The 24,410-nt window shown below is 44.4% G+C and overlaps 1 protein-coding gene across 5 annotated transcripts in view; it reads left to right on the top strand.

The window, feature by feature from the left end:
* The window catches only part of SPIRE1 (spire type actin nucleation factor 1), a 490,495-nt gene that overhangs the window by 310,044 nt on the left and 156,041 nt on the right, over positions 1–24,410 (top strand). For all 5 annotated transcript variants that reach the window (XM_085605852.1, XM_085605851.1, XM_085605848.1 and 2 more), the window contains exon 4: positions 886–1,011. In XM_085605852.1, the coding sequence (XP_085461978.1) occupies positions 886–1,011 (126 nt within the window). The remainder of the gene's footprint in view (positions 1–885; positions 1,012–24,410) is intronic.

Here is a 24,410-nt window from a genome sequence, read left to right as displayed (position 1 = left end):
AGAGTGGTACAGCCTCCACTTCACTTTAGACCAATAGGCAATGACCTGCAAAGCCCACCCAAGAATCCTATTACAATGTCCTTTATTCCCATAACCTATATTCTCGGGGAATGCCTGCAACTCCTCTAAAGAGGCAGGGGAGTGCTACCGAAAGAAAGCTCTATGGTTGCCCTCAATTCAGAGGCCCATTTGGGTTTAAAAATTATGACAAGAACAAGACTGGGTATTTCAAGCACACTGAAGAGAATTCACTCTACACAGCGATTTCTTTCTGTCAAATATATAAGATTAAATATGCAACTATCTTTCTTTAACAAGCCTTCTTCGTTTAACTCACAAACGTTAATTGTTTAGCAATTTTTAATAATTATAAAAATTATGTCACAAGGGATGGATTTTTTAAAATTCCAAATATAGCCTGGTGAACAATTGTTTTTAGTTCTAAAGTGAGGTGAGGCGGTGGCCTTACTTCATCATTAACAGGGGGCACAAAAATCCTAGCTGAACTGGCAAAACAGTACTGTTGATGTGGTGGCAAGTATCAATGATAATATGTTTTTATATAATGTTTTATACCACACTGTTGCCATTTTAGGCAGTGTGAATATCAGGTGTCATTATGGCCCAATTTAATGTTGCTGCTTTTACCAATCTTCAAACAGTTAAGTCTGAGTTGGCCTTGTCAGGATTTGAACCCATGACCTGCAGACACTTTGGGCGTTCATATCACTGATCTTATCCATTCAGTATGAGAGTGGCGAGTTAAAGGCTGTTAATCTTATCTGTGCAGGTGCCCACGGAAAATATTGTTGTGTATCTAGCATGCAGGAAAGAAGCTTCAGATAAGAGTTCAGATTGTGTTTTAACGCTTTTCTTCTTCCACAGCTGTGCGCATCCCATCTTACAACCCCAGCGGAGGCACCAAACCACTACCAGGCAGTGTGCCGCGCGCTGTTTGCAGAAACCATGGAGCTGCACATGTTCCTGTCCAGGATCCGGAGTGCCAAACAGGTGTGTAGCCGGAATGCAAAATGCCTGTTTTCTCTGCTCGTGAATAAGTGTCTAAAAATTGCTACAGATGTGCTGTATGCTACTGAGGGCATCTTGGGATCTTTCTCACTTAGGCGCATAAGGCATCTCTTAGATATTGGTGTGAATGTTTTGAAATTTGACAAATTGATTTGATGAATCTGTGATTAAGGTTAATTTAAAAATATTAATTTTCCACAAAATAGAGTTGTCACAACACTCCTAACGTTACAGTTTTTTAAATTTATGCTGCAAAATAAAGATCTTAAGAGACACTCGCGATTCATGACCTAAATGTGTTCAGCCCTGTAGCAGGCTTCCGCTGTGTTCATAAACAACAATGCAATGGATAAAAGGAGTGAACGTGTTTCGTCCGCAGGACTTTTTCAAGGCATAGTTACAATTACGAAATCCTTCATTAGTTGGACTGTTGCATTTAATATAATAAATATCATTCATCATCACCAAAAGCTTTACATTAACTGTAATGCACAAAAATAGAAAACAAAAGCAATCACCAAAAATCCAGCGTTCAAAGAAAAAGGGAAGATGACCCACACATTTGAGACTAGTTCAATAGAAGCAGACCACTGTGTGTGCTCTGTCCACAACGTTAAATTCTGAGGATGACCCACTGTGAGCCCTACGTGCCTCCACCCATGATGTCAGGGTACCTGGGGTTACACCAAGTGACATTTTGAGTATATTGTGAATAGCTGGCATATTTAATATTTACACTCTTGCTTTACATTTTTGAGGTATTTAAGCCAATGCGTGGGCTATTTTTGCCCTTTTGAAGTATAATGTTTTTGCATTTTTACCTGTATACAAGTTCAAAGTAGTCTGTGCATGCGCCGTGGCTCCAGCTATTAAGTGGTGCAGCTTAACTATGGCTCTGGTTGAGTGTCACCATCGAAGGCCGATCATATAATACAGTTCAGGACTAGAGTGAGAGGCCTGTTGGCGAACACAAGGGATTTTGACCCTCTTTGAGTATTGATGAGGTGTTGCCATACTATTCTATTAACCTTAGGACTAAAGTCTTTATGTAATAATATTGGATTGTTGCAAAAGCGTTCATCAGCTCACATTTGGCAAGTTTATGCGCAGTCACCCGTAGATCTGACTGTTCTGGCAGCAATTATAACGTTAGCAGAGAGAATGTTCTTAGAACTGATTTAGGTAATCTTATTTTATTTGGTTCCTAAAGTGGGAGGGAGCGCAGAATGGCTTGTTCTTCAACAAATAGTGCTAAGGCAATAGTAACTTAGGAGTGTCTAATACTTAAGTACATAGAGGATACCACGGTTTGACTGCTGTTCAGAATTGTCTAAAACATCAAGGTCGGGTTTCTGCATTTCATGTTGTGTACACAGAAATATAAGTTGAAGCTGTAACTTTATATTTGAGAAGTGCAAATAGGGGAACACAAAAATGTGTTATCCAGGTCAAGCTCTTAACAGCCCATAAACGTTGTGGCCAGAAACAATATCATGGCCACAGCCTTTTGAAGTGATCATTCGATCAATTTTCAGTCAGACCAGCACATGAATAGTTCTCGGCTGAATCACGTTGCATACCAGATCCACCCAACAGAGTGCTACATAATTGGAATCCCCCACACATCTCTGAGAACCAAAGTAAAGGACACTGAATGGTCAACCAACTCACAAACGTCATAATCCTCTGAAATCCATTTGATGCCCACCACATCTCAAGTGGTGCACAACCAGTCAGTTGGACGGGATGAACAATCGAAACATGGGCTTCATCCCTGGTCCATGCACCCTTAAAACTACAGGACCGTGTGTGTGGCTTCATTCCAGTTCTAGACCATCAGGTCGTGATCACCTTAAGTGTATGCCACATTGGGTACCCTCCCAAAGATTCCCTTTAACTTTTAAGGCAATGTAGTTTGCATCCAGTTGCTCCATTATTTTAGAGTGGCTCCCTTATGGATCCGGCTTTCACAGTCTAGATCCAATCAGGCAGACCCCCTGAAATAAAGCTGGATAGCTCCAGTGCAAACCGACCCACAGTAGACAAATGAGTTTGTTTTCGCACTGAAGCTTTCCAAAAGCGCACTTTTCGGCCCGTACAAAATATCACTTACTAGAGTCCACTCAGCCACAAAATCATGAATTTACTATTTTTAACATCAGTGCTTTAGAACTCAGTGAGCTGCATTATTCACTGAGTTCTAAAGCACATAAGTGGCAAACTTGTGAAATGTATCATAGGCAGATTTTGAGTTATGTTGCATTGGTAGGTATGTAGAGTTTACCATACCCCTTGCAAGACCTAATTCACCTTTTGGATTGTCGAGTAAGTAGTTACTCCATTTGTATCCCTTCACTTCCTAGTGCTGACATGGTCCCACATCACTGGGGAGCCCTTCGGGTGTATAGTTGGAAAGATAGTGGTTGTGGCTTGGCCTGTTTTGGACTAACTGGGTGCAGAGAGTGAGGCATGAAGGCAGGGTAGTAGTGTTGCAAATCCCAATATTCCAGGAATTATATTGGATTCATTAAAAATAATGTGGGGATATCCTAAAGCTTCAGTGGCATCTATGTCCTGGTTTCAAGAATAATACACCAGCTACATATTCTGGATGAAACAGGGCATGCAACATTTAAATACTGCTGTCTGCTTTTCTTCATTTGATAATCCACTGGCACTTTAAACAGAGGCAAGACTGGCACATTAATTCAGTATCTCAATAAAAAAAGTGTCATCACATACAAATTCTGCACCAGCTACATATTCTGGATGAAACGGGGCAAGCAACATTTAAATACTGCAGTCTGCTTTTCTTAATTTGATAATCCACAGGCACTTTAAACAGAGGCAAGACTGGCACTTTAATTCAGTATCTCAATAAAAAAAGTGTCATCACATAACAATTCTGCACCAGCTACATATTCTGGATGAAATGGGGCATACGACATTTAAATACTGCTGTCTGCTTTTCTTAATTTGATAATCCACAGGAACTTTAAACAAAGGCAAAACTGGCACTTTAATTCAGTATCTCAATATAAAAGTGTCTTCACATAAACATTCTGCATATCTTTCACCTCTCTCTGGGCCTGGTTATCTGAAAACTGGGGCTCTCATATTGTAAGTAGCATCCTGTAGTGCTGAACAAAACAAACTGAAGCAAATCAGATGAGAAGACTTTCTAAGATAATGTCTGCTAATGATTTCTGGTAATACTTGGAATATCTCTGGGGTTCACGCACATTAGAGAGACCCGGAAACACTAGAGCAACTTTACCATAAACTACTCTTGGACACATTGCCGTTGCTGACATAAGCTGGTGGTGGTTGAAGGAAACATGCATCAGTTTCTTGCAACGTACTGGAAAACTTATGCCACACCTGTTAAATTATATGTTTCTGTCAAGGCGCACCTGTTTGCAGTTGTGATTATAAAGCTATAGTAAAGCACTTTATTGGATTAAAAATGAAGCTTGAGCAACCTTCGGGGTGCCCTTGAAGGTTGAGAGTTGCTAATTCTACCGCCTGCTTGAGTGCTGTGATTGCTAGGTACGCGGTATGATAACTTCTTAAATTATACCTTGTTCTAACCTCCCATGGTGCCTTTTGCACAAGGCCTCAAGTAAGAAACCCATTTCCAGTGATGGAGATCTGTATTTACCATTTAAGGATAAAAGTTCCTTGAAATAAGACATTCCTTCTCCCTGGTCTGTCCACGAATCCCCCGCTTGCTGTGGTGATGCATGCGTAGAGTGCTCCTAGTCTTTTGTTGCTGCTGTTGTTGTTGTTTTTTTTTTTTTAATTGCTGGTTTTGTAAAAGCTTATGCTGCGGCACCACCACTTGTTGATGGTCGCAGCGCCACAGTACACAGGCCTTTGTGCACCACACTGTAATTACTGCGTTCCCGCCGCTCTACACCTGCCGCGCAGCTGCAGTCAAACCTGAGCTGCGCTTCTGTGGCAGTCCTAGCCAGGGCAAGACGCGGACTTAGAAGCGCGTGCCGGAACGCGCCAAGTTTGGAAGAGTACATTGGGCTTGTGTAGTGGGGGAGGTTTGAGGTCTCAAAGTGGAGTGGATGGTAGAGTTGTGAGACTTGCACTGTATTTTCTGGTATATTGGGTCAGTCAGTGTTCTTGGTATGTGTAGTGGCTTATTGGCCATCCTCTCATAAAGTCTCTTTCCAGTAAAATGCAGATCATTGGAAATGGAGGGCCATTATGTGGTAGTGAGGGCATTCTATGGAGGCTCAAGGCCTCCTGATGTCACAGCTTTCTTTCCTGATAATCTGCCAATACCAGATCTTCAGGACTCGTCTGCGATAGAACAGGTTGCCTTATTACCTTCTTATTTTTCAGTTTTAGGAACTGATAGAGGACTTGCAAACGTTTAACAAATAGCGCAATTAACTTTTTTATTTTTTAACATTCCTAGAAACCTCCATCAGTTGTAATCCGCTATAAAGGGAATTGTTTTTCTGGCAGGTCTTGGGTTAAAGTAACTTTCCAGGTCTCTATCCCTGAACAAGCTTTCAAGCCCCTCTTCATAGAGGAGCTGATTAATGAAATAAGTATTGGCAAAGCCAATAGGTCTTGCCTTTGAGACCTATAAGTTCTTTAAATGATTTTTAGCTATTTTGTACAGCATCACCGATGCCGTGCAGCATGGCTAAAGGCAATGAAAGATGATATGGTGCATTGGACACATATGTTTTGTAGGTGTTCATGTCTACAAAATGATGCAAGCGTTTTTTTTATTGAAGCACTGGTGGGGTCGATTAAAACAGAGGGCAGGGGTTGGGTGGAAAGCAACATGGGAGAGGATATTCGGAAGCAAGATTTGAGAGAGAATGAGGGCACGGGTGGGGAAAGCAGCTTGGTTGGTGGGGCAAGCAACAGGGAGGGCAGAAGCCACATGAAAAACGGGGGTGGCGAGGAGAAACCGTGTGCGTGCAATAGAGAGCAACATGGAGCACAGGGGCGAGCAAACGGAGTCAGAGAAACGTGGAGCGGGTAGGAGAGAAGCACATGGGCAAGAAAGCAATGCGCGAAAGGAGAATATGACGACAAGCACATCACAGAGGCGGCTGGGAGAATGAGACAGTGAGAGAGCAAGACACCACATGCGGAGGGTAGTCATGAGAAGTACTTGAACAGGATAGCTGGAAAACGCATGCATTCTCATGGAGTGCCTAAGTCAAAGTAAAAAATAGGTCCCGAAAACTGAGCTATGGAAGAACAAAATAAAGTAATAATCCACATTTGTAAAGCGCAAACAATCACCCATAAGGGTCTCTAGGCGCTGGGGGGCGTCGGGAAGATTAAGCAAGCTATTGCCCAGAGTCACATGGTGCTGGGCTAATCTGCCACCGGCGATTGAACCGTGATCCCCAGATTCCGAAGTCCGTCGCCCTGGCCTCGGCGCCACACCTCTTCCTCTAGTGACTATGATCTGAGGAATAGGGACAAGGCAAACCATCAAATAGGAAGCCAGCAAATTAGAGTAACCGGAAAGGCAAGCCATGGGTGGGTTCCAAGTCCCTGTAGGTTCTTGGTAAGCCCACAATAAGTCTTGCAACAGACCGTGCATGCTCTGTCTAGTGGGCTTGACTTAAAAGAGTAAATATGTGATTTCTACACTTAAGAACACAGCATTTTTGTTTTCCCAAAAGTCTAAAATAGCATATTTGTAGGTTTTATCAAAATTATAAAATTTGTAACATAGAGGAACTGGCATGGGGTGAAATGGTCCGCGGCTGGCGTACCTTACCCCCCTGCGAATGCAAGAATAAGTTAAAATTGTTGCTGCTTGTAGCATCGGTTTGGTCGAGCCCAGTTTCAGGGTTGGACCGTAGTATTGGGGTATTTCAAGTTCCAGAAATTAGCAGTCCCAAGGGCGCACGTAGGGACAAGCGACAGATTATATTTACTTATTTATTTATTTTACATGTATAGCGCCTGATTTGACCCCCGAAGGGGTATCTCTGCGCTTGGGACAGACCACGAGGATGTATTGCAGCTACAGCTGGATCAGAAACAAAAAAGAGTAGTCTTAAGCAACTTCCTGAATTGCAGGTGATCAGTGCATTGAGCTCGTTCCAATATCGGGGGCCAAGGTGAGAGAGGGCCCTTCCTCCTAATGTAGCCTTCCTTACTCGAGGAACCACGAGAAGATGTTTGGAACCCGAATGAAGGGATCTGGAAGGTAGGTATGGTGTAAATTTCTCCGAAAGGTAAGAGGGGCCTAAATTAAACAGCGACTTATGGATAATGCAGCAGATTTTGAATCTTACCCGTTGGCGGATAGGAAGCCAATAAGGATGCAAAAGAAGAGGGCGGAAGCAGTCCTAGAAGGAGTATTGAGGACCAATCGCGCCGCCATATTCTGGACTACTTGCAGTCTGAAGAGCGAGGCCTCATTGGCAGAAATCAGCAGACCGTTACAGTAGTCCCGACGGCTTAATACAAGTGCCTCAGTCAAAGTTTTCCGGGTTTAGTCAGGAAGCAGAGGGAAGACTCGACGGAGCAGGCCCATTGTGTGGAAACAGGAGCCAGCAGTCTGAGCAGCATGCTCCTTCAAGGTAAGGGCTTGATCCAAACGGATACCCAAGTTCTTAACAGTCGATTTGGGGGCAGGATGGGGACCCAAATCGATTGGCCACCATTCAGGCGTCCATAGAGAAGGGGCTTCTCCGAAGAGCAGAATCTCGGTTTTCCCCACATTGCACTGGAGGAAATTACTCTTCATCCAGTGTGAAATAGCTCTCATACCTGTTGAGAAGGCCGACTGTACAGATGGAGTAAATTTGTCAAATGGAAAGAGCAGCTGAGTATCATCGGCATAGGCTATGGGAATGAACCCATGTGTCCTAAAGAGATTGGCCAAGGGAGCAACATAGATGTTAAACAATGTAGGGCTCAGACATGAGCCCTGAGGTACTCTCTTGGACAGTTCCGTAGGTGCTGAACGATACGGGCCTAAGTTGACGGTCTGGGAGCAGGCAGATAGAAAGCTCGTCATCCACTGCAAGGCCGAATTTCTTAGTCCGATCTCCTTTAGTCTTCTGAGCAATATCCAATGTGATACTGTGTCGAACGTGGCAGATAGGTCCAACAGCACCAAAATCGTAGAGTGGCCCTTATCTAGGGTCATCCTGATGTTGTCCTTGACCGCTAGCAGTGCTGATTCGGTGCTGTATTTGGGCCTAAAGCCGGACTGGGAAGAGTCTAAGCAACCCGTAAGTTCGACATGGTTGGAGAGATGATTGTTGACATGTTTCTCCAGTAGTTTGCTCAGAAACGGGAGGAGCGAAATAGGGCGGAGATTGGAGAGATCCGTCCAAGGGACTTTAGTGTTCTTACGAAGCGGCCTGACCTGTGCAGCTTTCCATTCTGACGGTACATGGCCTTCTCTCAGGGAGAGAGTAATGAGAGATTCCATCGAGGGAGACAATTGATTGGCCACGAAAGAGATAACTTTGGCCGGGATAAGGTCCAGAGGGGACCCTGATTTTATCTTATAAATAAATAATTCAACCTCTGCTGATGTCAGTGTGGGGAAACACTCAAGCAACTGAGGATTTGTCTGTTTTAATTGGTCAAATGCCGTTGGGATCAGAGGCTGGTTTCCTGACAAGACGATTTTTTCATAGATAAGCTCTATTTTCTGCGAGAAGTATAGAGCAATATCGTTGCATAGCGTTTGCGTGGGTGCCTCAGAGTTTCCACAGACCTTGGGGTTAATAAAGGACTGGAGGATCTGATGCAGAGTTTTAGGGCCATTACCAGCCTGGGCTATTTGTGATTCTATATGGGTTTTCCGTGCAGTTTTTATATTTTTATGATAGCTGGACAGGGTGGTGAGAAACCGTTCTTTGTCCTTTTCGTCATGAGTAGTGCGCCAACTCCTCTCATATTTCCTGCAGAGTTGTTTCTGGACTCGCAGCTGAGGCGAGAACCGGGCTGCCTGTGGGCGTTTGAGATGACTTGGGAATGATTTTAGTGGTGCAATGTGGCCTATAGCCGTAGAAACAGCAGAGTTGTATTTAGCCAAGGCTTCCTCTATATTGTCAGATGCAGTATTCTGAGGCCTTAAAAAGGAGGCTTGAAAGCTCTCCGGTGAGACTTTCTGCCACTGCCTACGAGTGTGGAATATGACCGATTTGGGTTTCTTCAATTCCATTGGGCCCTGGATGAAAAATTTGATTGACAAATGATCGAACCAGGTTAATTGTTGGAGGGGTTCACACTGGACCCTGGGAGAGTTTGAAAAAATGATATCTAATGTATGGCCTGCTATGTGGGCCGGACCTTCATTGAGCTTAGATAAGCCCAAGAGGGATAGGTCTGCCAGAAGTATCTGTGCATCAGTATTAGAGGGGCATTCGCTATGAATGTTGAAATCACCTAGTAGTAGAAAGTTGCTACATGCAGTCACATGAGGAGCTAATAGTTAAATAAGTTGTAGAGAAAATTCAGCTAGGGGTCCTGGAGGTCGATAGACAAGGGCCCCCTTCCAGCTAGCTTGAGAGGAGATGTCTATCCTAAAAACTAGAATTTCCATAGCAGCATTACAACGCTGATCCAGTTTAGTAACCTTAATTCTGTCTTTGTGCACAATGGCGATTCCACCCCCATCTTTCATGGTCTGTCCAATCTAATACATTTATATCCTTCGGGTATACCTAACACTATGGAGGGAACAGAATGGGGCTTAAGCCAGATTTCAGTCAGAAATCCCAACTCAGGCTGTACTGAGGACAGTAAATCCCAAATCTCAGTGGAATTTTTAGGCAGGGATCGGATGTTATATAGCAGGCTTTTCCATCCTTTCCAAGACCTATCTAAGGATGTGCCTATAACATGGCCAGGAGAGGTGGCAGGTTCAAGGCTACGGGAAACAACACTGAGAGGAAACCTGGAAAGTCCCTTATAAGTATCGTCTCCACGGGGTAAGCCTGGAACTGGCAAGCTCGGCAAGAGAAAGGGCCTTCAGGGGCTGGCCAGATCTCTGTCCAGCAAGGGCAATGTCTTTGGTGAGAAGGGCCCTGTTTAACGATGAATTGACTAGGGTCACTGGCTCCTGGCGACGTCCAGGCGCAGAGGGGCGCAGACGGGCTTGCCAGAAAACAGAGTTGAAGCACACAGGCGGGTTTTCTTCTGGCACAGGTAGCGTAAATGGCGTCAGGAGCATCGTATAAGTTCCTTACATGGAATGTACATGGCATGGGCTCCTTACACAAGAGGTACTGTATTCACGCGCAACTGAACAGGCGTAAAACACACATAGTCTTTCTGCAGGAGACACACTTGAACACAGCTGAGGCGGGTAAGCTGCGGAAAAAATGGAGAGGCCAGCTAAACAGCACGACATATTCGGCGTTTGCAAGGGCCGCAGCAGTGTGGATACGGGCGGAGGTCCCTTTTAGTCTATTGGAGCAGCGGGTGGATGGCAAGGGCAGGTATGTGCTTCTGAAAGTAGAGCTGGGTGGCAAGGTGTTGGTGATAGGTAGCATATACGCACCAAATACGGAGCAAGATGGGTTCCTGAAAAGAATAAGCGCAGTGCCGGTGGGCTGGGAACACCACACATGGATTCTAGGGGGGGGACTATAACGTGGTGCTGAATGCGCTGTTGGACAGGTCGCATCCGCCTCTTAGGGGAGCTTTGGCAATACAGCAGGCTAAGGCGCTTGAGGCGTGGGTAGGTGGATGGGAACTCTTAGACGTATGGCGAAGCAAGAATGCGTTAACGCGTAAGTACTATTATTCCCCGGTACACACAAGAATAGATCATATTCTTTGCTCCCCCATCTTACTCCCGCACATACTAGACACGGCTTTTATAGGCAAAACACTGTCTGACCAGAGTTCGTTAGAAATGGTGCTGGAATGGGGTTTTGTCCCCACCCCTGTGCCGATGTGGAAACGGAATCCCCAATTGCTAGAAGATGGGTCCTATAAGGCGCAACTGTCAAATACCATTACTGACTATTTCTCCCAGAACGCCGGCTCGGCCTCTTCCCCGCTAATTGAATGGGAAGCTATCAAGGCGGTGGTGAGAGGCGCCTCCATTGGGGAACGGTGGGAGCTAGATAAGAGATAGTGCGAAACCTAACTGAAGTAGAGTAGCAGTTGGGACCTCTAGAAAAGAAGTGGCTGAATCCCCGGAGAAGGCAGAAAAATTACAACAGGCGCGTATAGAAAACGCTGATCTCCTAGTGAGGCTAAGAGTAGTAGACTATAGGGCATATATCCAAAGAGCTCATATGGAGGCGGACCAACCTGGCACTCTGCTAGCACGTATAATATGAAACCAGCCACAAGCAACCCCAATAATCAAGATCTGTTTTCCCCTTGGTGATGTGGCTGACACCCAACTAACGGTAAATGTAGCATTCCAAAAGTGATATAGGCATTTGTATAGTGCTCCCGGGCGACCATACACACAGGAAATTTGGGGATTCCTTCCTGGAGTGAATCTACCAAAGCTGGACGAGGCAGACAAAGAGGACCTAAAGTCACCGATTATGACAGAGGAGATTCAGATGGCTATCAGGAACCTGCCACGTAATAAATCCCCGGGTCTGGATGGCCTCCCCATAGAATTCTATGTGGCATATGCCAAAGAGCTGGCGCATAATTTGAGTAAGTTGTATGCGGCGGTATTGGAGGAGGGTGCACTCCCCCTGACCACAAGTCAGGCATTGGTGGTATCATTGCCGAAACCCGGAAGGGATGGTACGGACATTACAGCATATAGGCCTTTGTCACTCTTAAATACTGAGTACAAAATAGTGAGCAATATTCTAGCGTCACAATTATTGCCCTGTCTTAGCAAGCTGGCACACGCATACCAATGCGGATTTGTGCCTCGTAGGAGCACTGCGCACAATGTGAGGAGGCTGTATCATGTGATGTGGGCCCCTTTCGACCAGTATCGGGATGCGGTTGCCTCTCACTGGACCTTAGACAAGCGTTTGGCACTCTGACTTGGGAGTACATGCTGGGGGCGCTTAGCCAGTATTACATATCCGTAGAATACCTGAATTGGGTCAAGCTATTATATGTTGCACCATCGGCTCGTGTAAGAACGGGCAAGCACCTCTCTAGTGGATACGAGATTTAGAGAGGCACTCGGCAGGGATGCCCGCTCTCCCTCATGCTTTTTCTACTAGCACTGGAACCACTTGCCCACAAACTAAACATCTCAGCCCTGGACTGGGGCATACCAGTCGGCCTGACTATACATTCTGCGTCATTATTCTCAGATGATAAAATACTATATACCCAGGACTTGTATAGCGGATTCCCAGAAGCTGTGACGCTCTTTGCGGAGTTCAGCAGAGTGTCGGGACTATGCGTGAACTTTGACAAATCAATAGCCTTCCCCTTCAAACAGACCAGAGCGCTGCACACAATCAACTTTGGAGACAATATTATACAGTTGGCTCTAACCATGTTTAAGTACCTGGGAGCGAGGATATATAGGACACTGCAAGATATGCTGGACGGCAACTTTCAAAGCACAATAGCTGCATTACGATTGCAGATAGCATTCTGGATAACGCTGCCATTATCTACTACGGGCCGTATGGCCATCGCGAAGATGGTGATACTGCAAAGGGTATTGCACTACTTTACGACGCTCCCGATACTAATCCCTATGAAGGTGTTTCGAGTGCTAGACTCCCTGCTGACAGAACTAATATGGGGTGCTGGTAGGCGCAGGGTAGCTCTAAAGAAACTGCAACTTCCGATGACAGCAGGAGGAATGGGAGTTCCAGATTTTAGGGCCTATTGCATGCGAGCCAACTACAATGGTTATCCTACTATCTAGTGTGCCGCAATTTAAAAGAAATTGGCTATACACCCAGAATGCAGGCGCAGGGCAAATTACATGGAATACTACATAGCACGCACCCAATTAACAGCGCAGACTAGCCACTAATGCAAGTAGCACTGCACTATTGGAAATATGCATTAAAGTATACGCAATCACCCCTGTCATATACACCAAATACCCCTCTCTTGGGTTTACCAAACCCATACCAACAGGCATAGTCATGCGGGGACAACTGGCCGGATGGGAGGATGGAGGGATAACTACGGTGGCGGCAATGTTCCACAAGGGCACTCTACTGTCACACACAGACTTTGCACATACCAATGGGCTGATGGACACCCTATTTCTGCTTCATGCTGGATTAACACACTACGTGAAAAAGGTGAAGGTTCCGAATGGGCAGGAACCGCAAAAGAATAAGCTAGTCTATATGCTTCACTTAATGGGTAATGGTAGACATTTGACAAAATGGCTATACACAGGTATCAAGGAAACGCAGACCTCCCCATTAGGGGCTTTACGAGCCAAGTGGGATGCAGACATGGAAGTAGAACTAACGGACAGAGAGTACCCAGCACTTCTAGCCTACCCAAAAGCAGTGTCACGCAACACGCGATTCAAATTTATCTAATACATGATCTCGCAGAGGGCATACCTAACACCTCACAGAATCCACTAGATGTTCCCTGCAGTAACAGCAAACTGCCCGTGGTGCATAGAGGTAGATGCAGGGTTGGTTCATATCATATGGGCCTGTCCAGCACTAACGCACTACTGGGAGCAGATGGTGCACATTCGAACAGATGTGGTAGGTGGGCAGACTTGGAATACAGCAAAGAGCTGCCTACTAGGGCTATACCCACACCCGAAAGGATACAAGGTACAGGCGCGCTTTGCTGACTTAGCGTTATTACTAGCATAAAAGGCACATCACAAGAAGGTGGAAGGCAACAAGGCCACCAAAAATAGAGGAGTGGAAGGAGGAAGTAGAAATGTGGAGCCTAGCCGAAAGCGCTGCGATACGCAAGGAGGAACAGCGAGGGCCGAGGAAAATACCCATTGCAATGGCATGGGATATGCTGCGTGAGGCCTTTAAAGCATGGGAAGGGACCACACAGGTGGCAGCTGATTCGATGAATGACATGTCATAGGTACCGACACTGGACACTCCTACTGCTACCACTCACCACAGGGCAGCCATCACACGAGCTACAGGAATTAGGAATATAGATGCCATGTACGTGATGACCTTAAAATGTGATGATGTACATAGAAATGTGTTGCTTGCTACTGTTTCTCTTATCATAAATGCAGTAGATGAATACTCTGTATATGAGAGCGGATACCAATTGGGTTGCCCAGTTAGCTAACTGCGGGGTGGGGGGGAGGGTTCCAGGGTTGTTGGATTGAGACTGATCGCAATATGTACCGCCTGTTATAATTATTGAACTTAGCAAACACCTGGAGTGCAAAAACATAAAGTGGATGGGATGCGATGAGTAAATATACGCACTGTAACCAGGAGAAGGCGACCGTATGGCAAACTGAAAACTGTAATACTTGTAAATGATAACTGCACAGGTACGCTCATGTATTGGAACGGGTGCTAACTGTACGAATATGTTTATATATATATATATATATATATATATATATATATATATATATATATATATATATATATATATATATATATATATATATATATATAGAGTGACCTCTTCCCCTGTATAATAATATTTTTCTTTTCCACTTAGAGAAATGCCTTCCACTGAACTCACAGATGATATTTGGGGTGTTTTGGAGGGAATTGCATACTGCCAGTTTTTTTTTTTTTTTAGTAACTGTGCTTGCACATATAGAGTGGGATATGCCATAGTAAATAAATGGGCCTACCCCCAAAATTGTTCCCATCTTACCGAACTCCTTTCGCTATTAAATTTCTTTTGGTATACCCCTTTACTCCACTGTTGTGGAAGCGAGACATCTGCTAACCTGGCAAATTTTACAGTGTTGCAAGTGGAATTTAGTCTGTGAATTCATGAATCCTTATTCAGCTCACAAATTGAACATTTTTTTTGCCTGTATGTGATATTTGTGGTCTGAAAAGGTATTGTAAATTGGCCCCAGTGGTGTCACTGCGTTACAACGAGTTTTGCATGAGTTCAATTTTACCTCTTATAATTGTGAAACATATATGGCACCTTCTACTCGCCGTAAAGCGCTTCGGTGCCTCGTCAGGGGTGGTAAGTACTATATAAATGTACTACATTACAATACAATCAAAGCACGAATTTACCCTACTACTTTGGTAACGTAAAAGATGCTGGTGTGGTCCTCGAGGCCACCATGGAACACATCTCCTTTGTCAACCTATTTCATGATTATTTCAGTGTTCTGCAAGTTTGACAAATGTCATTCTCGCTTACCCCAGCCCCTCTCGTGCCTCCTGAGAACAGGCATGCACCGCGGCCTGTATGCATACAAGTGACAATAATGCATACAATAATTTCAGCTAATGCCCATTTTTTATGCTGTCTGTTATTTTTTAAGGGACGAGTAGAATGAATATTCAGCCGCAGGCCACCACACTCTAATCCGCAGGCCGAGATGGCTTGTAAATCCCACAGCAGCACAGATGTTCAGTAGCATTTCTTGAAACCCCGCCAGATTAATTCTGTGGCTGTTCTGCGAGATGACCTCGATTTGCTGTGTGTCCACTACCCGAGAGCGCACAATTTACCTATTAGGGTTTTCATAAAACCCCAAGGCATCCGTGGCTAATGAGTGTGGTAGTTTAAAATAAAATTATATTTTAGGCAATCGAGGGAGAGCGAATCCGTCGATTGCGAGAAGAATTAGAGAGGAGGGGATTTCTGAATATTTAATTACATGAGTTTGCACCACTTCCTTGACATTGGGAGGGAAGTTGCGTGTTGTGAATCTCGCAGGAGATACTAGGCCTGGAGTAATGGGACAGCATGTTGAAAGTTAAATGGAAGGCAGGCCTGTAATTACATTCGTTCCTTTAAGTTAGTCAAAGGCACTTTAAAAGAAACAACTTTTTTTTCATTTTCAATGTGTTAACACACATAGGGGCCTACTCACTAGGGTAACTTTGTTTGTAAACATACATTTATGACCACCTTCATTGCGGATCACGCCGCCACCGCCAAGAGTCACGGAGAGCCAGTGAGTGCCAGCGAGTGCCGTCTGCAGCGTCGCCGCCCCGGGACTTCAGTTCCCGGCTGCCCCAGCGGCGGCGCGTTCTCTCCACGCAGCGCCAGCAGGCGCATATAACTAACGCTGAGGCCGGCGGAGCGGGGGGACAGAACTCGCCTTCATTGCGGATCACGCCGCCACCGCCAAGAGTCACGGAGAGCCAGTGAGTGCCAGCGAGTGCCGTCTGCAGCGTCGCCGCCCCGGGACTTCAGTTCCCGGCTGCCCCAGCGGCGGCGCGTTCTCTCCACGCAGCGCCAGCGCCAGGAGGCGCATATAACTAACGCTGAGGCCCGCGGAGCGGGGGGACAGAACTCACCTTCATTGCGGATCACGCCACCACCGCCAAGAGTCACGGAGAGCCAGTGAGTGCCAGCGAGTGCCGTCTGCAGCGTCGCCGCCCCGGGACTTCAGTTCCCGGCTGCCCCAGCGGCGGCGCGTTCTCTCCACGCAGCGCCAGCGCCAGGAGGCGCATATAACTAACGCTGAGGCCCGCTTCGCGGGACGCGCGTGGGACGTGCCGGGCCAAGGGCGGGCCCGTTCTAGACCGGAGAGGGCGGGGACGGGCCTGGTCTCTTTCACGTACCATCTAAAGTAAAGGTTAGTCCGTGGATTCCTCATTTGAAAACCTTGTCAAGCATTAACTGTCGACGCTAGGTCAAGCACCATTTGCATATATAATGTCTGCATCTCCACCAATCTGTATTGCCAAAGACATAAGAAGGCCAACAGGAGGAGCGTTAATGGGCACCCTGGATAATTTTTTAGTTAGTGTCCTCTGCCCTTGCCAAGGATATTGAGCTCACAGAAAAAAGACTATCACTTGACATCGCCTTTGAGAAAAGATCTTCCATGGTCAGGATAGCCGAAGCTCGATCTCCGGACTTACATCGGAGTAATACTCAAGATTCTTTGGCGTTAATGTCTTCCGTAGAGGAGGGGGGGGGGGTGTGCAGGGGCCAGAATTAGTAAGACCCATGACCAGTGAGCCTCCAGGTATTGCCAATATATCGGATAAGAGCATAGACATAGTTACCCCTGCTGTGACAGGAGGCATACGCCATGATAAAATTAAAACTCGGTCTACTACTAGTTCCAAGGCGGTGCCGCCCAAAGGTGAACAGGGTCTCTCCTTAAAACGGAGCCGTATTAATAACAAAGTTCAGACCCCCGGAAAGAACAAAAAACCTAGCAAAGTTCACCCCGCCAATAAGTCCGTAATTCAACCTGGAAGTACTTGCATTGCCAGTGAAGATACATCCAACGTCCCCTCTGATGAACAGAATAACATAAAAGAAATGGGCCCATCTTTCTGGATAAAAATGGAACATTTGATCAAGAAGTCCTGGGCCCCATTAAGTGAACGTTTGGACTCAATTGACTCTAGACTAATATGCCTAGAACTATTGTTAGTTTCATCCCGGGGTAGGGAAGGGAAACAAGTCATTGGGTCAGTTAATAATCATGCTGGGAGAGGGGTCTATTATAACTCATGGTGTAGAGATACCACCCTCTGTCCCCTGTAAAACAGCTACAAGTGGAAACTTGGTAGTACCCCAGGTAAATCCACCAGAACCAGTTTCTAATAACCCACTAAGGGTAGCACACTCAAGTGATAGGGGTTTGTTGCCGCAAAGAGAGTCTGGTATGGCTGTAATACATAAAGTAGCATCGCATACAAACATTAGGAACTATAGCGAAGCTCCATTACCAACCATCCAGCTTCCTCCGGAGTCTGCACCCTATGTAGTGGTTTTGGTGGGGGTGCCTTCATTAGGTCAGGGCAAGAGGGAATCACACCAGGAGCTGAAGAACAAGTGTATCCACTGGCTCAATAAGAATTGCCCTCTTCCAATACATGTTTCTGCTGAAATTATCCACGCTAGAAGAGTTGGCTGGGTGGGGAACAAACCAAAGTCAGTAGGGGGGGGTTGCATTATTGTTAATTTCAGGGACCGGAGGACGGTGGAGTATATTTGTGACTGGTTCCAAAACGATCTGGTATCAACTATTCATCCTCTCCCCCTATCCTATTTCTATGCAGTAGTGCATCCAGAAAGGGGTAGTATCCAGCATTATGGAGGACAAAAGGAGCGGAGGTTTGGGGAAAATTTAGCGTTGTCTAATAGGTTTGATGTGCTTTCTGGCTTGGAAGATTGCGACTGACTTCAAGGGGTTAATTTTGGTCAGGGGGAGGCTAATACAGCCCCCAGTGAGGCAGAGGTGGCCGCGGTATAAAGGGTAACTGCTATAGACAGCTTAGTGGTCAATATTGTTCCCCAAACTTCTACCTGTAAAATTCTGAGTTGGAATATTGCGGGGTTGAGAAGTAAATGTAAGGATAAGATCTGGCTGGAAGAGATAAAGTCCTATGACATTATGGCATTTCAGGAAACATGGGACACAAACCATAATTTTTATATAGATGGGTATACACATTTTTGTATCCCTGCTAAACAGGCACACTATGGTAGAGCACAGGGAGGGTTAGTAATGTTTTTTCCCTAAATTTGAATGGCTCATTAAAACAGATTGATGCGAGCTGCCATAATTGTTTGGCAGTGGAGCTATCTCGCCCACATTCTGGGAAATTACTACTGGTTAACTTTTATTATTCTCCCAATAGTGAGTGTATAAATCAATTCTTATCACGCCTAGAGGACTTTTTAATAGCTTATCAAGCAAAAAACCCGTGGGCTGAGGTTATTGTTATGGGCGACTTTAACATTCACCCATGTGGACAAAATTGTATCTTTGATAATTCAGATGGTCCCCCATATTCTGCCCCTGGACACTTTGAACACACTGAGCAAGGGGAGACCCTCGAGAAACTTCTGTCTACCACAGATCTCTATGAATCGGGATGTTTTAAGGGAGGCCCGAGGGTAGCTACCTTTAAGGGTACGGACACTGGTACAATCATAGACTATATTTTTATGACTGCTGCAGTCCTAGGCAGTGTTGTTTCTTATAAAGTGGGGTTTTCCGTTTTTAGTGATCATAACCCTGTAATTTTAGAAATGGCCCGGGGGGCACAATTAACTTTCACAGTATCCGAGATTATGGCTATCAGTCGAGAGGTGACACCAACGGATCAAGGCAGGAGATTGAAATGGTCGAAAGTAATCCCAGAAATTTTTGTGGGGGAGGTTTTGTCCAATACAGAGAAGGAAGTTAATATCGGTTTGGATATTGACGCGTCAAATATACTGATTATAGAGGCTTTTGAAATCATCTGTAAACAAATCAGTAGTAAGCTGATGAAGCGAATGCACCCCGAATCTACCATCAGAGGGAAAAGATGGTTTGATAAAGACTGTACTAGGGCACATTCTGCTCTCCTTAAAGCATTAAAACAGTGCCCCAGAAATAGGGAGCTAATTACGGGGTTAAGGAAATCCTATAAACAGGCCATTCGGACAAGGAAAAATCAGATCAAAGATGAGGCATGGGACAAACTTTTGTCCCTGGAGGTCCTGAGGGACAGTGGGAAACCTTGGCAAACTATTAATGACCCTTTTATTTCCAGTGAACATAACTCACGTCTTGATTGTAATATCCAAGATGAGCAATGGACTGCCCACTTTGGGAAAATCTACGGCAGTCAGGGGGTTGAGAGCCCACAAGAATATATTTTTAACTCGGAATCACCGTCAGTAGTGGTCTTCTAGGAGAGTGAAGTATTTAAAGCAATAACGGAGACCATGATAAACAAGGCGCCAGGCCCAGATGGGGTCCCGGCGGACCTCTATAAAAGTTATCCCAGATTCTGGGCAAGGGTACTGACTAATATTTGTAATGCTTCAGGCTCAAATATACTGCCCGTCTCCTGGTCAAAATCCATTATTATTCCGGTATTTAAAAAAGGGCAAAGAGATGACCCAGCCTGTTACAGGCCTATCTCCTTGATAGACTCTGCTGTGAAGATATTAGGCAGAGTTATATTAGCTAGATTGACAGATCATTTTGAGGGAAGGGGGATCCTTTCTAATGCTCAATATGGATTTAGAGCAAAAAGGAGCACATTAAATCAATGTCTTAATCTACAGCTCCTTATCAGTAAGTATACTGTTGCTAAAAGGGTTCCCTCTACCTGGGATTCATGGACCTATCAACAGCATTTGATCTAGTAAATAGGAAAAAGCTGTGGCAAATTTTAATTGATATGGGGATCGACTGTGCTTTAGTTAAATTTCTTGCCGACCTCCACTGTGGCTTGATCGCCTCCATACGAGTCACCCAAGATGGGAGATGCACAAGGCATTTTAAATCAGAAAGAGGGGTTAGGCAGGGGTGCATTTTGGCACCCCTGCTTTTTACACTATACATTAATGCATTAGAACCTGCCCTGAAGGGAGCCTCGCTAGATGTCCCGAGAGTAGGAGATACAACCATTCCAGTTCTCCTTTATGCCGACGATGCAGTTCTACTGGCCCGCACAGGAATTGGGCTAAACAAATTGTTAATGAAGTTTGACAAATTTATGGAATCCCTTGATTTAAAAATAAACGCAAAAAAATCCCATGTAATGATAGTAGGGGAACAAAGAAAAAAGAAAATACAATTACATTTTTTTGTGGTAAAGATGAGGTTAGTAGGGTCCCTGTTTTTACATATCTAGGTCTCTTATTTGATGAAAAGGGGTCCTGGGGTCCGCAAATGAAACTTAAAAGAAATGTATTTGCAAGATCCACATCAGCCCTTAAGGGTTTCTCAAAACGTCTAGGAGCCAGACCCATGGAAGCTATTTTAAAGGTCTACAAGGCAAAATGCCTTGCAATAGCTACTTATGGTTCTGAGATCTGGGGGTACATTTCAGAAAACCATCAGATCCAAGTGGTGGAAAATGCATTTCTAAGAACCTTATTATCTGTGCCACAGTCAACCCCTACTTTTTCGATACATGAGGAGATGGGGCTGGATTACGTTTTAGACAAAGTGAAAATGGCCCCGATATTATGCTGGCTCAAGACTTGGCTCAATGAAGAGATATCTTTGAACCACATGATCCTAAAAGATTGTCTGGCTCTAGATATGGCCAGTAAGATCCCGTGGTTAGCATATATTGAATCAACTTTTAAGAAACTCGGCCGGCCGGAGTTTTTTTCGGCTCCAGATACCATTAAGAAAGCAGACTTGGAACTGATAAAAACTGCCATGGTAAACTTTCAACTTGCAGAAAGGGAAGAATTAGAGCTGAAAAAACCTCTAGTTAGATCACACTTTGGGTTAGTGAGTTTACCTGGTCTGGAACCCTACCTGAAGCTAGTAACACGCCCCTTCCATCGTTTTCTGTTAACCAGATTTCGATTTAACTTAATTCATTTTTCTCTGGGAGATTTTCCCAACTGGGGTGTTCCGGATAAGGCTGAGCCCTGCAAGTGCGACAATTTGTCATCACAAGATACTTTACACTTGGTCATGTTTTGCAGGTATTACTCAGACATTAGGAAAAGGTATTTATTACCGTTGCTTAAGGAAATAGGGTTTGCTCAGGTTAGACCGGCACTTGTACATTTACAATTACTGAGTAATGTCCGGACTATTTTCCATGTCGCTAACTTCTTAGTTGCTGCTGCTCGTATTAACAATACAAAGAAAAAAAAAGCTGGCTCAGGGCATGCCGTACTCTGATCTGGTATGATGCTGTGGTTTTTATTCTGATTTTATTAGACGGTTATGACCTTTTAACTAATTTTAAGTATAATATTTATTATTGATATTAACTGTATGGAATTTGTATTGTATACCCTAGTATGAATTTGTGGGGAGTGTGTCTTAGGTCCCTGTCTTTTGCCTTACATAATGTTAATTAATAGAATTTATGGTGCTTTATCTGTTTCCACTTTTAATTTGTCTATTGATGTTATTTACTGTAATTGTCTCTTTTTGTGATATTAATTTTATCGAATAAAAGTATATGACTGACTGACTGACCAAATTCACCTCAATTACGAATGCCAGGAATTTACAAAAGAATTCCAGGTAGGCATAAGCTCATTTTGTGGGTGCATAGATTTCCACCAGATGTCCATTTGCGTCTGCAAAAGCCCACTCAAGGAGTGGTATTCAGGGCATTGTGGGGGTTTTAAGGCATGGTTAACCTTGAAAATGTGTGAAAGCCCACAAGTGCAACCAGTCCCACAATTGCCCACATCTGGGAATGCTCACTAGCCTTCTGTAGGCATTTACAAGCTCGTCACATTTCCCTTTCCCTCCTGGAAGGAGTCGTATTTTGACTTCAGTGAGGGCTTGGTGTAAATCGCTTTCCAGTGTGGAAGTGATAATGGATCCCCTCTAAATTTAGTGAGGTTTCTCATTGACACGAGAAAAACCCTGTGCAGGAAGCATTTTTTTCAAAATGTACATTTGTATGAGGGATTCCATTCCCCATGTGGCGTTATCCACCTTGGGTATCCCAACTGGAAAATCATGTAATGTTTGCCTGCTGATTCCAATCTGAATATGTGTTTTACGTACAGTACTAAAACAACACTCAGACTTAGATTTAAATATCCAAGTGTATTTTTACTAATTTGTGAATAGGCCCCATTATGCTAAATAAATTATGCACGGTTATAATCTTGTGCAGGTATCGAATTTCACAGCAAAGTGAGATGTCACTCTTAAAAAGTGAATACGTGAAGCAATTTAATTAAAACAGAATGTGTCAGTTTTCTTTTTTTTATAGAGCTGGTACGATGATGGTCGGCGGGTGCCTTCACCATCAAGTAGTGCATCACTCTGACCCTGTTCTGCATTGCTCTTTAAAGGTGTAGTGGCTATTTCATGTGAACGGTGTTGCCTTTTAAAGGCATGTCATTTTTAAAACAAGATTTTTAAAATACTCCCCTTCTAAGTTGAGCCACTACATCAGTATTTGTTTCTTTCCTCTTCTCTTCAAAGCTTTTTAGGTCTCGCCTGACCCAGCGCATGCGCTGGTCCGTCGAGACTTATTGAGAGGGCTCCAAAAAGTGCTATCAGGCCAGCCTAGAGCTACAGTGCATGTGTGCGGGCGCGCGCGCCGCGCTTTACCGCGATTACTTTCGGTTTCACGGCCGCTTTGATGTTTGATCGTGATCGCGATCACTTTCACTTTCGCAGCCGCACGGCCGTTTTGCATTGCCAATAGGTATCGCTTTTGGGACCTTATAAGTATTTAGTTATGCAACTGTTGCATGGCTAAACACTTATAAGGTCCCAAAGGCGAAACCTATTGGCTATGCCAATGCTTGTTAGGTCTGGCGTTAGCCAAGACCTTTGGATTTCACCAAAAATATGTATGTAATATACTTACAATTCTTTCATCCAGCTTCTTTCTTCCATTGGTCTGTTGTGTCATTCACATATGCTTCTGCTCGCTGCAGTATGGGGCAGTGAGTCCGTCCACTTCATCCACTGACTAACTTTAGTGTGAGTAATGGCATTCAGACCATTCACATGGAACACATCCACAAAGTAGTTCCCCTGCGTGCCAGGGCTTCAATGACGATGTGTGCTTTTTGATACCAAACCCACGTTTGCCTTTAGATGTTTTTTTTTGTTATATTGCTGAGACCCAGCAGCTCGCCCAACAATAAAGGTTTATAGAAACCATGACAAAACAAACATTGACAAAGCCAAAAGACTGTCAGCTGACTCAAGATCAGTTTGCATCCCCAATGCTTGTTTCTTTGTAAAACCAATAATAACCTGCTAAAGTAAGTTGTAGAAGTAGATGTGCACATAATTTTCTTGGAAAACAGTGCTATAATTATTTTCCTATGTCGCCATAGTGTCATGGATCTCATATAGTTCTTTAACTTTAACAACTTCTGAAATTATAATTATTAAAAAGAAATCCTCTATTTCCCTAAAAGGCATTGTGGCTGGTTTAAATTAATAAATAATAACAAGAAAAAACTGTGTCAGTTGTTGTTTTGTGCATAACCCACAGGACCAAGCCTACAATTCAACACCTTCACAGGTTATGCGCAGGTTGACACGATGTGTAAGAATGTATTGTTGTTTTTGAAAGGTTCGTGCGTGAAACCTGTCTATGCCACAAGCGGGACACATTCCGATTGACACACCATGAGCTCTTGCTGTGTATTCTTACACAAGTCAAAGGCAAAAGACGCGACATGAGATTTGATAGCAGAGAACCGGAGACAGAGAAAAAATTGTGCTCTTTGAAATCAGTTTTAGCACTGTTTTTCTGTAAAATGTTGCCTCAGCACATGAGAGCATGGTTATTTGGACTACCGTTTGTTTTTCTGGGATTCCGTCATAGCGCTGTGGCGAGGGAATTTAACCTTTATGCATGGATAGTAAGACTCAA

This window comes from Triturus cristatus, chromosome 5_1, assembly GCF_964204655.1.
Source record: "Triturus cristatus chromosome 5_1, aTriCri1.1, whole genome shotgun sequence".
In the NCBI taxonomy this organism is placed as follows: Eukaryota; Metazoa; Chordata; class Amphibia; order Caudata; family Salamandridae; genus Triturus; species Triturus cristatus.
This window is presented reverse-complemented; position numbering and strand designations above follow the sequence as displayed.